Here is a 12,292-nt window from a genome sequence, read left to right as displayed (position 1 = left end):
GGGATCTCCCTTTCCTGGCTCCACTTGTCCAGTTCTTTCCTTGTGCTTTAATTCAGCGCTTTTGATCATCAACTCAATGGGTTATCACACATTTAATTTCTTCTTTTAAATGCTAAGCAAGTGCTTGGCTATAAAAAACAAACGTGTGTTGTTCCTTTTTTCTTTTCAAAGCAAGTACTTCGGATCCCAACAGAGATACCACAAGTTAAACATAAGCACAGAGACATGAAACATGCACACTCTCCTCTCCCACTTCTTTGCAGCACGTCACTCTCCAATGGATACTGGAGGCCCTGCCAGATCGGCATTCTGCAGTCCTTGCCCCTTCTTCCACAAGCCTGGGAGACCTTAACCTATTTCCTCATCCTGAATTTAAACCTATGCAACACCAGCAGCTGATAACTGGCAAAAGGTGGCTGGGACATGGGCACTTACTGCTTGAGAATAGAAATGGTCTCAAAGCTTTAATACTTTCATCCTACATAAGACCTGGGCTATCAAGTATAGCCTAAAGAAACCCACATTGTATTATCAGATGCAGGTACCCACAGCATCTCTGAGAGCAAACCAACATTTTCCACTGCCTGTTGTCACCAGCTGAATGCTCATCTTTGCCCCCAGCGAAATGTCGTCCACTCTAAGGACACAAAACAGGAATCTCTCTGCACAAAAAAAATAACAACCTCTCACCTATCCTGATAAGAGCTTCACCAGTAAACAGTCTCTCCAGAGCTACACAGGCAAACTAGTTGACTGCAGGCTTACCTTATGCTGACTAAAGATGCCTTTTGCAGGTAGGGTTCAGAGCATTTCCACATATGGAGTGAAAAAACACCCTCCACACCAGCCATCTTTCACTAATAGAAATGCATCTCTTAGACGTTGGGAAGACTGCAATTTTTCCCCACCTCTCAACTCTGCCCTCCTCATAACATGCCATAGCCACATGCTGGCAAGATTCTTAGGCATAGACTGTGCTTAATGAACCAAGAGAGCATGGTACATGTGGAGAGAGAGATTAGAAGCCTGAAACCACGCTATTCAAGAAAGCAGAATAGCAGTGACTCTTGTCAAAACACAGGCAAAACAGTAGGGCTTCTGGTTGATGGGAAGTGTCACAAGATCTCTGAATTTCCAGTATGGAAGTCACTTAGTCTTCCTCTTTAAAAATAACAACATCAGTCCCAGCAGCACAGCATCCCTTATAGCCACTGCTGAATTGCTGTCTGATAACTGAACCTCCAAGGCCATCTTCTGCTGCATCTTCCACTTATCAGGAGCCACTTACTATATTTCCCTCTCCCCTCTCTTAAACTCATCTGAAATACATATATATATTAAAAAAAAAAAAAAAAATAAAAATCCAGTCAAGACCTGACACAGTGATAATTTTAAAAGCTATGCTGCTCATGTCAAATTATTCAACATCTGTCTTCATGTTCCCACAAAATTAGCATAGGATGGTGGTTTCTGATGACACCTATAGTGAAATATTTTGACTTCTACCAGCAAGTTGCAAACAACCTGTCAAGAAGATAATGTCAGTTTTCTAGTACTGCATATTAAAGCCAATTGAGGGCTTATCTGGTGTGTGAAGCAAGTGACCTGACCTAAAAACAGAGGCACTGGTGTCACAGGAGGGTGAATCTGACACACTACAGCTGGAGAACAGCGAGGCACAGTGAAGCACAGGGCCGGACAGATTTAATGCCTTGACCTTAAAGAGCTGCTAAAAAACTATGCAAATTTTGGACCCAGCCAGTCCTTATGTGAGACTATTTCTATAGCCCTCCAGTTATAAAAATCATTCCTGTAACTAAGAGGCTACAGCCTAAGCCACCACAGATTTCAGGATCTGACAAAAAGAAGAAATGGTTGAGCACAAAGGATGTGTGTACATGTGCGTATATATACATATATGTATATATACACATATATAAAGATCTATATCTATAGTTTGGAGCACCACTGTGCTTATACATTGCATTTTCCAAATAGAATCAGTCAAGAAGTGAAGCTCACGGGAGCCAGCTCCACTGCTGCTTTAGCCAGCGATCTGCTCACCCATTTCTGAGGGCACAAGGTTTGGCACAGGGTGCACTGGGATAACAGCAAGACAGCTATAGGCAGGGGCAGGGGAGAGGGACTGATCCAGGTCACCAGGCTCCAGGTTAGAGTGCATCTGTGCTGCCAGAAACTGGCAACAAAAGACAAGCACACACAGAGGTCACAAGAGGGTGTGAGGCATCCTGCATTGAAAACTCTAGGAAAAGAGGCTTTTACTTTACAGGTAAAAGGAGCAGGAAACAAATCATGTCATACATACATGAAATGAAAAAGTGTGGATGTTTATGGTCTAAAGCCAGCATATGTTTTACCATGACACTCCTCCACTGCAGACACAAGAAAACAGTCTTCCACTAGATTTTTTGGCTGCCCTTAGTGGCATCTCATGGGTGATTCAGTGGGATGGTGTCTCTTTTAAGAGGTTTACTAAGTAATTTATTCCCCATGTCAGAGGCCAGGCCTAGACTACTCCACACTGCAAGTGCTTCACCCCCACCAGTTTGAAGTGCTGAAGTAATGCAGCCCATCCAACCTCTCTGATCATGGTGCCAGGCAGCTTTCCCTGCTGCCCAGCCAAAACCTTCCTTTTATTCCCTTGCCACCACCTTGCTGTAGCCTCTCATCACACGCCATGATGACCATTCCTGAAATGCCTTTTCTGCAGGAGAGTTATGAGAGGCAGAGGATAAAACATCCTACTCTCCTTTTCAGCCTGAAAGGCTGCTGCTGATCAGCTGGACTGTGTTAGTCGCAAGACAACTCGGAAATGTTAATTATATTCTGCACATAGAGTAAGCAGAGCAGGAGTGCTGTGCATGTTCTCAACCAGTGCTATTCAAGTCCCAAAGTCTGCCAGGCTGACTAGGAAGCAAGAGGTGTACTCCTCCTTTAGGAAACACTCCCTATTCTCCCCTATCAATCTAGTTTATAGTCTTTTAGCATTCATAACTCCAAGTCTGGAAGAGCAAGTCCACTTTCTCCTTATCTCTTCCTCCCTCCCCCCAAATTCTGACATTTCGTAGAGATCTATTACAGCTTGCCCCTCATCTTGACCAGCAGCATTAATGCACTAGGATTGAAAGGCATGTGCAGTGTGGGAAATGGGGTGCTTACAAAAGGCTAATAAAAGTTGCCTCTTGGCAGTCTGCTGAACTGCCTTCCATACCAGGCCAGCCTTGTCTTATTGCAACAAACAAGGCTGAAAGGATGGGATCAGCTAAAAAGAGGAGCATTTCAGACACACTTCAGTCATTACAACAAATGCCAATTTATACAACAAGGCTCTTCAGGTAGAGGGCTAAAAGTACCTTGACTCCTAATTAAATTGCACCTCCATTGCAAATGCTCCTTTCCCAGAAACCCCTTTACACACATTTTATTTATACCATTCATCTCAATAAACCTCTCCAACAATTCCACTCTCCTAGACAGAGGTCTTTTGTGCACATCCATGTGGGTGTATTATTTAAAGGGTACATCACATGGATACTTTATCTCATTTAATCTGATTTAATCTCAGCAGATTTACTAAAGTAAAATATATTTATAGAGCCATATAGATGCCTCTCCCCATTTCCCTTGCCATAAATAAATATTTAAAAGCAGAAAAACAGATCTGAAACACGATACCTGAGTTCCCATAATTTCTACGTTAAGTGCCACATGAGACTGACATTCAAAACACAGAACACTCAAGTATGGATTGGTGAAAGACTAACATTTAGGACAAACTGAAGCGGAGACCTGCAGTAGGACTAGTTTCTAATCTTGCTTTATTTATCCTTGCAAATGTAACAGTATCAATCCAGCTCTGCTTGAGCCATCAATAGCTGCAATCTCGCTTCCAAACAAACAGTGCTGGCTGCACAAGGCATGAAATCAGTGCAGGGTAGTGAACTGACAGCAGGATTGGGAAAGACAATATGAAAACTATTAGTCACTGTAGAAGTTTGCTGGGTGCTGATTCCACAAGACTCCGCTCTGGGCGGCACTTAGAGACAGCTGCCTATTAAGGCTCCTGATGGTCTCAACAGATAGTTTGAGGAGCAAGGGGAGGGGAGAGGAGGTAAGAGACTGGATTTCTCCTTTTTGTAGTTAAGTAAGAAAATAGATAGAAGCAGTGTACCATTTTGGCTTACAAGGATGCTTTCATCTTAGTGCATGTCTATATCTGTGTTTTCTTTTGTACACAGCTTCTCCAATCTCTCTCTGAGAGAAAAAGACAAAAACATCAGTAAGTTATTCTGAAGATCTAATTCAGCAGCAATGCTATCAAATACAAGTTCACTGAAGTGAATGAAAAAATACAACAGGCAACCTTTTAATGCACATTTAAAGTAAAACCAGTTTTAAGCGCTGTCCCTCTTGCTGTGATCCTGAGCAGAGGGGCCATTCTACAGCAAGTGACAGCTACTCAGCAGCAAGCACACTAAAACAAAAACACATTAAAAAAAAAAGTTCAGCTAGAAGCAGATAACTTATTTGAAAGGATTAAATAACTTGCCCTGACTAGGTTTCTGTACTACAAACTCATTCTACTCCTCATCTTATAGCCTTTGGAGGGTCCTACGATTTTTCTCTGGACATGCAGATGAGGAGAAAACATAATACTGGCAGGAAGAAAGAAAAAATAAAGGAAGCTACACACCCTCTGTTTAAAATGGTTATTTTACAAAACAGACCCAAACTCAAATTAACATCTCAGCCCTCAAGGAGAAAGGAGGAATTGTTTTCATTAAAGAAATACATCATTAAAAAGTGACCTACAAAGACTCACCCATAGTCAGTGAGACTGAACTGATCTTTGCCAGAGCTCACACAAGAGACTGGCTGCATGCTGCTAAAAAGGGGGGGAAATGGGGGGGCTGGATTCTCTCACTGGGATCTCTCTTCAGAGCTCAGAGAGCCTGGCTTGTTAGACGCAGAGGCATGCCTTCCAGAAGGACTTTACAGCAACGCACAACTGAGTTGTAAGCCAAGATAAAGCCGGCTTGTTATGAGAGGCAAGTCTTGTGGGTTGCTTTTATTTATTTTTTCCCAGTGTATTGGAAATGCAGATCTTGTAAAGCAAGAATTAAGAGACGTCTGGGAGAGGGAAAGGGGGGCTGCACGGCTGGCTAAAGCAAATCTCCGCTGTTCTCTCAACCCAGGACTTGTGCTCAGCGGGGACGTGGGGTGCCATCCCCAGCCTCTGCCACCTGCACTCAGAAGCTGAGGGGCTGGGGGAGCCGGACCTCTCGAGGGGATACCCGAGCTTGCCATCTGCCACCAAACGAGGACAGGAAGTAAGCATCATAACTGTAAAAATAATAATAATAATAGTAATATAATAATAAAGAGGGGAAAAAAATCAAGCAGCTCGACATCATCTCTGCCACAGACCTCTATCCACCTGCCCTCACGATCTTAAGAAGAAAATCGGCAGCAAAGTTCAATGGTGTGCAAAAGCAGCCTCACCCCTCGCCCCTCAGGTAGGGGACGGAGCCCGGCGGGGCTCGCCGTAGATTGTGTGGGGCAAGCCGGCGCAGGGCGAGGAGCCGGCCCCGCCGGGCCGGGCAGATCCGCAGAGCACCGCCCCGCACGCCGGCGGCGGGGAGCAGGCTGCCCCCGGCAGCAAGGGGGAACCCCGACACGGAGCCCCGGAGAGGCAGCGGCCGCTCTCCTGTGGCCTCCCCGTGCCGGCGCTCCTGCAAGGCAACAAACCCGCAAGGGCAGCGCGGGGAGGAGATCCTCCGTCCTCCCGCTGCCCAAAGAAACTGCAACTCGGAGGTGCTCCCAGAGCCGCGCCGCCGCCTTTCGCACGCCGGCACCAGCGTGGCGTCCCCACGCGAGGCGGGTGGGGGAGAGGGGAGGCAGGGCCGGGCCCGGGGTCGCTCCCCGCGGCAGCTGTCGCTCCTCCCGGCTCCAGGCGCAGCCAGCCCGGCGGCAGCCTCGCCAGCGCTCCCTGTGTACCATCTCGGAGGACTCGTAAATCGGAGGCGGCCAGGGGTTACGGCGAGGAATTACGAAGTAGCTACAGGCGCTGGAAGCCCGATTGGTGCATAAATCTCTCCCTTCAGGCTGCGACGAGCTTCGCCGGCATCATTTACTTCCTCCTGCAGGTGCTTTTTAACTTTGATCCCATCGCCGCCGTCCGCGCCCTCGCCTCCCCCCTCCCTCCCAAACAACGACCGCGACAGTATCTCTTACCGTAAACCCCTTGTCCCCTGCTGTACACCGGCACCAGAGACAGGAATAAAAAACAGATCATCTCCATCTTCAAGGCAGAGCCTTCATCGCCGGCGAAGAAAAGCAGCCAAAACAGCCCAGGCAGCATCCGGCTTGGGAGCGAGGAGCAGGCGAAAGCCTCCCGAAACGCCGCCCCATACGCCCCGCTCCGCGCCGGGCACCAGCGCCCCTGGGGCGGAGGAAGGGACCCTCCACAGCGGGGCCGCCTGAGGACAAAATTTTAAAAGAAGAAAAATATATTAAAAAAAAAAAAAAAAAGGAGAGGGGGAGGAAGAGAGAGAGAGCGAGGGAAGGAGGCAGGGAGGGCAAGAAAGCGGAGCGCCGCTTCCCGCTTCCCCTCGCCAGGTTGCTCGAGGATCTCCAGGCAAACGGGCAGCTGCGCCCGCACTCGGGGTACGGGGAAAGGCCAGCCCGGGGGCACCGTGCCGCCAAGGGGCAGGAGCAGGGCCTGGGCCAGTCCAGCCCTGCCCCCCGGCCCCTACGGGAATGGGGGTTTCTTTGTTCAACGGGAGTCGCCGAGCGCTGCCTGAAGTCCCCGCGCTGCGCGAAGTGCTGTCAACTGGGGCCAACTTGAGAGAGTCCTAGTCCTCCCTCCTCCCGATGAGTCTCTGGCCGCAGCCCCAGGAGCGAATGGGGGAAAGGAGAAGGAGGTGGAGAAAAAGGGGGGGAAAGCGAGGGTGGGGGATAGAAGCCAGCTGCTGAAAGGCGGAGGAAGGGATAGGTGATTCTCTCTCCTCTTTTCCAGATCTTTTGGGGAGGGGATTGTTGTAATTAATCAAATCCAGGAAGGATTTTTTTTTTTTTTTTTTTTTTTTTTTTTTTTTTTTTTTTAAAGCGGCTCCCGAGAGCTCCCCCAGCTGCACTGCATCGCCCCAGCCAGCCTGAAGGGAGAAGCAAACGAGGAGCAGAAGACCACGCACCCTCGTTCCACCCGCAGCTCAGTCCGGCTCTCTTCGCCTCCTCCCCGGCCTGCCAGGTCCTTCTCCCTTCAAAACTTTCCCTGATGTTGTATGCCGGGCTCGGGCGAGTGCTTCATCTCTGCTTGCCTGCTCCGCCTGCTTGGCAGATGATTTACAGCTGTGGAGAGGTCTGTGTCGCTCTCCCTCGACGGCTGCGGGAGCTGACAGGGGCTGCGGCTGGAAGGGAGCCGACGAGGAGGGACAAGAAGCTGGAAGAAGTTAGGTTACTCCTGCCACGCGCCGGCTGGAAACCGCTTGGCAGGTCCCTGCCTCACTGCTTTTTCCTGAAGCGCCAAAATCTCCTGCAAAAGTTGCCGAGAGCGTCACCGCTCCCCAGCCGGCCGCGGCACCGCACCGACCCCCGCTGGCCGGCTGGCCTGGGACCGTCTCACCCCTCCCTGCCTGCCGGCTCTGCCGAGCGCGCCGTATTTTCTTTCCCTTTGGCTTTCTAGGTTTTTCCCCTCCCCTCTTCACCATTTCATTCCCCTTCTGTTTAAAAAAAAAAAAAAAAAAAAAAAAAAAAAAAAAAAAAAAAAAAAAAAAAAGAGCCAATTAAAGCGGCCGTGCTCGGAAGAGCCCAGCCTCCTGCCCAATTCTGCGGGCCTCCCCTCGCCCCGGCCCCATTAAGACAACACCGCAGGGCTGAGGAGAAAAAGGGACTTGCTTCGGGCAGAGAGATCAGCCCTCAGCCCGGGGTCCCTCCATCCTCAGGACACTCGCGGCAAGGTCGGCTTCTCCCGGGTGGGACTTGCGATGCGAAAAGCCCAGAGGCGAGGGGGGGCTGGGTGGGGTGGGCCCCTCCCGGCTTGCACAGGCAGCCAGGCAGCGCAAGCTGCCCAGAGGGGGTCTCCTGTGCCGGCTCTAGCAGGTGCCAGCAAAGTTTTTTGCCCCCCTCCACGGTAGGTTGTTGGCTGGCGGGGCTGCCTTGTGCATGCTGCTCGGGAGCGACGGGGTGGGGGGGGGGGCACCGGTGGGACGGGGGTGCTGTGCGAGCCCCCCGCCCGGTGCGTGGTTGCGGGTGGTCGGTCGTACCCGTGAGAGTGCTGTCCCCGAACTGTGTTGATGCGCATACACAAAAAGCGGAGCGGGGGAGCTGTGCGTTCCCCCCTCGCGCAGGGCCCGGGGCAAGATCTCCGGCCGGGAGGAGGAAGGGGATGCTCCGCGGCTGCCCTAGGCATCACCACCGGCACCGGCGGGCTGCGCCAACGCCCCGGGAGCGTCGGTGCGGAGCCTTGCTTTGCTAACTCCAGCTGCTTTGCGAGGTGGTCAAAACGCTGCTTCGGAGGAGCCCAAACCCGCTCGCCCCACGAGGCTCCAGAGCCGACGAGCCCACCCGTGGCTGGCCCGGGACTGTAGCAGTGAGCTCAGAGCGTAAAGCGGAGCCAGCACCGTGGAAGCCCCACTTAGCGGGACGCGCTGCTTCTCGGCGCTGGTCCCCCCGCCCCGAGGCTCCCGGGGACGGGCTGATGCGCCCCGACCCGCAGCGACACCGGGTCCCCTCCGCGTCTTCCCCGAGGCTGGTCCCTGCGTGCCCTCCCGCCTCGGCCACGCGTGATCTCGGGGCCGCTCATGGTGCTTCTCTGCTGTCCCCGGGGGCTCCCGGACCTCTCTCGCCGCTCTGCAGCGAGGTCCGCTGGTCACGGTCGCTGGCGAGAGATGCTGTACCCGAAGGGAAAGCGGATGGAAAGACGTGCCCCAGCAGGCACCGAATCGCAGTGTGAACATTCGTGGATGAAAATGTAACTAAAAAAAAAACCAAACAAACCTGATATGGCCCAAAGAGCGGCAGGCTGCTCAACCATGCTCTAACAAACAAGTAATTAATAGATATAGCCGCTAATTAGTATACAGTTATTCCTATTGTAAGCGGTGCTCAGCGGGAGAAAAAAGCAACACCGTGCACCAGGAGGAGAGCGGTGTTAAGGACAGGGCACCTTCACCCCATGACCAGCATCCCTGCACGCAGGAGGCGAGGCAGGTGGATTTCCCTCTGGAGCCTATTCTCTCACTCTTCAGGATGTCCCCGGAATAAAACAGCTTTTTGTTTGTTTGTTTGTTTTGTTTTGTTTTTGGGTTTTTTTTGTCTTTTTTTCCCTTTTTTTCTTGTTTTTCTTTTTTTTTTCTTTTTTTTTTTTCCTTCTCTCTCTCCTGTAACCAAGCGAAGGTAACATTAGCCAAGAGTCTGTGGGCTTTGCACTCTGGGGTGTTCTTTCCAAAGATAATGACATGGAGTGGGGCACTTATGAAAGCACTTCATGTAAGCAAGTTTATTTTTTAATACAATAACCCCTTATCCGAGAAGGAGTTAGTCCTTCCTGCGGTGTGTGGTGGCAACATTAATAAAGAGTGTATAGGTAGAAGGAGGCAGCCAGCACTAGGAGGACAGGCGGAGCTGCCCCTTTGCTGGGGCAGGGCGGGAAGCAAGAGCTGCTGATGAGACAAAATAAAATTCTCTGTATCTGCATCAAACAGGCTGAAAGCAACACAAGGAAACGAGATGAAGAGATGTTTGCAGATTCAGGAAGCTTCATGGTGATAAAACCATGGAGACACGAGTATTGTTTTTTCTACTAATAATTTCAAAATAAGGATATTTATGGGGCATTTTGTAGCCTTTCCTCTATTTTTTCCCAGGACTTCTCATTGGATGGTGGAATAGTGCCTTGGAGTTTTGGTTATGTATCTGGATAATGAGTCTAAAAAAGTAAATCCCCTTCGCACCCCTTTTTTGTGTTAACATTCAGTGCACATGCTCATGTTTCACTGACACAAATGCTTATGAAAAATGAATTTCAAAATAAACTGCCAAAGTATGTGAAACAACCCAGCTTTCTCTTAGCAAATAAAAGTATTTGTGCCAAAAGTACCTTTGAACTCATCCAATTAGGGAACAGTGAAAAAACATAAAGTGAGACTGTGAGAAGTCCATTGAATTAAAGGGAAAAATAATTGGATAATAAATAATTAGAAAGAGCTGTCATCTGTCCATTGATATTCTGAGTGGAAAAAAAATACTGCCAAAACCTAAGTACATAACTGCATTTGCTAAATAAGATAATTAATAATTATTGGTTGAGGCCTAATAAATCACAGCATTCATAACTATGGTGTATCCAATGGGTGACAGCAAGCCAGCACTCCTGTGCACACTTGCTAAGCAATCTGCTTGTCATAAGGAAACCACACTTTGTAGTGATTCTACTTGCCAAAAAGCTAAGATGAGGGATGTCCTTCCTCCCCCCCAGGCTGTTTCTGCAGAACATATTTGTCCTGTCTTTCAGCTGGGAGTCAGTGTGTCCAGTCCCTTCTCAAGACCCCCGCTTGTCAAATGAGTCCTGTCTATTTGAAATATTTATGCATACTACATCAACTATATTTCACAGCTACGTTAAGAGGTAGACAGTCTCTGGGACAGATGTAGTGTTCAAAGAGAGCAAATCTTATATAGCACGATGTCACCAAGCAAGAGACAATTGAAGAACTGCATGAGGCCAAGGTCCAGTTGCAAGAACATTAATTCTCTTTGTGTCAATGTTTTCACGCTATTGTCTGGTGCAGTCTGTCATTTATTTATTTTCTGGGATGATCTGTGGGCCCCAGTGATCTCTTGAGCTCGTTGCCTGACATTTCTGTCACCTCTTCCCTGTTCTATTTTCTTCTCAGCACTACATCCAAGAAGGTCTCCAGGATTCCTGAAGTATGATCTCTTCCTCCCCTCCCTCCCCACCACATATGGAAAAGAGTACAGCCCAGCTGGAAGCTTTGCTGCAGCATTTCCCTTCCTTTGTCTCACTAAAAGGGGATAGAAACAGAAAGTAAGGAAAAAGGAACACAACAGGGCACCGAAAGGCAATGGGCAAAGCCAGGGTGACTCCAAATGCTGCAGGAGAGGTGAGAGTTGAGAAGGGGAAAGCCAGGGGACTCTCTAGCGCTGCAGCAGAGATGTTAGCAGGGAGATGGGAAAACAAGGGAATTCTAACTGCAGCACAGGTCTGCATCAAGGAGCTGAGCACACAGGGTTGCTCCGGCAGTGCTGCTATGCAGGGCTGAGCTGGGGCAGGCTCTGTAACAGCGCAGCGCAGGGGCAAAGGTCTGACCCAAGCGAGCAAGATAGGGCAGCAAGAGACCCAGGCAAGGGGAACTAGAGAAGGCAGAGAAATCCAGTGTGTGTGGTGAGGGGCAGCCCTGTCAGACTGCTATAAACAAACTAGGGGCTTCAGCACCAAGTATTCTGCAAAGCACAAAAGCATTGGTGAAGCCGCAATTGACAGGGTGGAGTTAAACTGTTCACTGTCTGTTTTCCTTCTGTTTAATTGGTCTTCACAGGAAAACTTAAAAATTAAAAATGCAGTGCTTCCCACCATCCTTAACACTAGACTGGTGCTTTTACTGTCCCAGATCCTCCTAGGTATCTCGTGCTTCCAGTATGAAGCATGCCAAGATAGGGCTATGAATCCCAAGGGTTGGGCTTTGCTGTCCTCGGTTTTCCTCATCTCCACTCCAAGGAACACACCTATGCTATGCTTGCTTTTTTCCCAGATGCATATTACAACACTAATAGTACCTCTGAGCCTCTTGTGTATTCTGCTTTTTTTGATTAGCTCTCCTCATCACAGAGACTGCAAGGAGTGATGAAGAGGGCTTCCATCTCTATTCCTCACCCAATATATTAATCCTGCCTGGGCTTTACCAACCTTCCTCCCTGCACTTCCCTGATGGAGCCAGTCCCAGGGCCATGCTGGGACTTCTGCCAGCTGGTTACTATTGTATTGGATTTTGCTATTCCTGTCTTTACCCAATTATACTTTGACAAACTTCTGCTTCCTGGTTAAGGCTTTTGTAAAAGCCATTGCAATCCCTTCCCTGTGATCTCAATGTGTGGCTACTCTTCTTTACTCAGCTCAAGTGCTCACACACACACACACTCCATCCCACTTCTTGTGCACTCAACCCACAGGCTTTTAACTCAACATTTTCTACCAATCTCTATGCTTTTTAGCCTATATATGTAGTTTCCCAGAGAACCTGCTGTTTTTTTT

The 12,292-nt window shown here is 49.2% G+C and overlaps 1 protein-coding gene and 1 long non-coding RNA gene across 3 annotated transcripts in view; one reads left to right on the top strand and one right to left on the bottom strand.

Annotated features, from left to right (window-relative positions):
- MDGA1 (MAM domain containing glycosylphosphatidylinositol anchor 1) overlaps positions 1–7,724 on the bottom strand; it is a 143,284-nt gene extending 135,560 nt beyond the window's left edge. Inside the window, exons 1-2 of one of the 2 annotated variants that reach the window (XM_082048129.1) lie at positions 7,215–7,724; positions 6,256–6,500 (exon numbers count right to left, since the gene is read on the bottom strand). In XM_082048129.1, coding sequence (XP_081904255.1) covers positions 6,256–6,382 — 127 coding nt within the window. In that variant the 5' untranslated portion in view covers positions 6,383–6,500; positions 7,215–7,724. Of the gene's footprint in view, positions 1–6,255; positions 7,135–7,214 lie in introns of those variants that run through there. The other variant, XM_082048128.1, reaches the window with a different exon arrangement.
- Positions 7,725–7,819: 95 nt separating this feature from the next.
- Positions 7,820–11,976, top strand: LOC309437923. Its single transcript, XR_014183681.1, has 3 exons — positions 7,820–7,979; positions 10,917–11,144; positions 11,855–11,976. It is a non-coding gene; the product is annotated as an uncharacterized lncRNA (long non-coding RNA).
- The last annotated feature ends 316 nt before the right edge of the window (positions 11,977–12,292 follow it).

The sequence above is a fragment of the Streptopelia decaocto genome, assembly GCF_964273445.1.
Source record: "Streptopelia decaocto genome assembly, chromosome: 3".
In the NCBI taxonomy this organism is placed as follows: Eukaryota; Metazoa; Chordata; class Aves; order Columbiformes; family Columbidae; genus Streptopelia; species Streptopelia decaocto.
The sequence above is the reverse complement of the archived record's forward strand: the minus strand, read 5'-3'. Positions and strand labels throughout refer to the sequence as shown.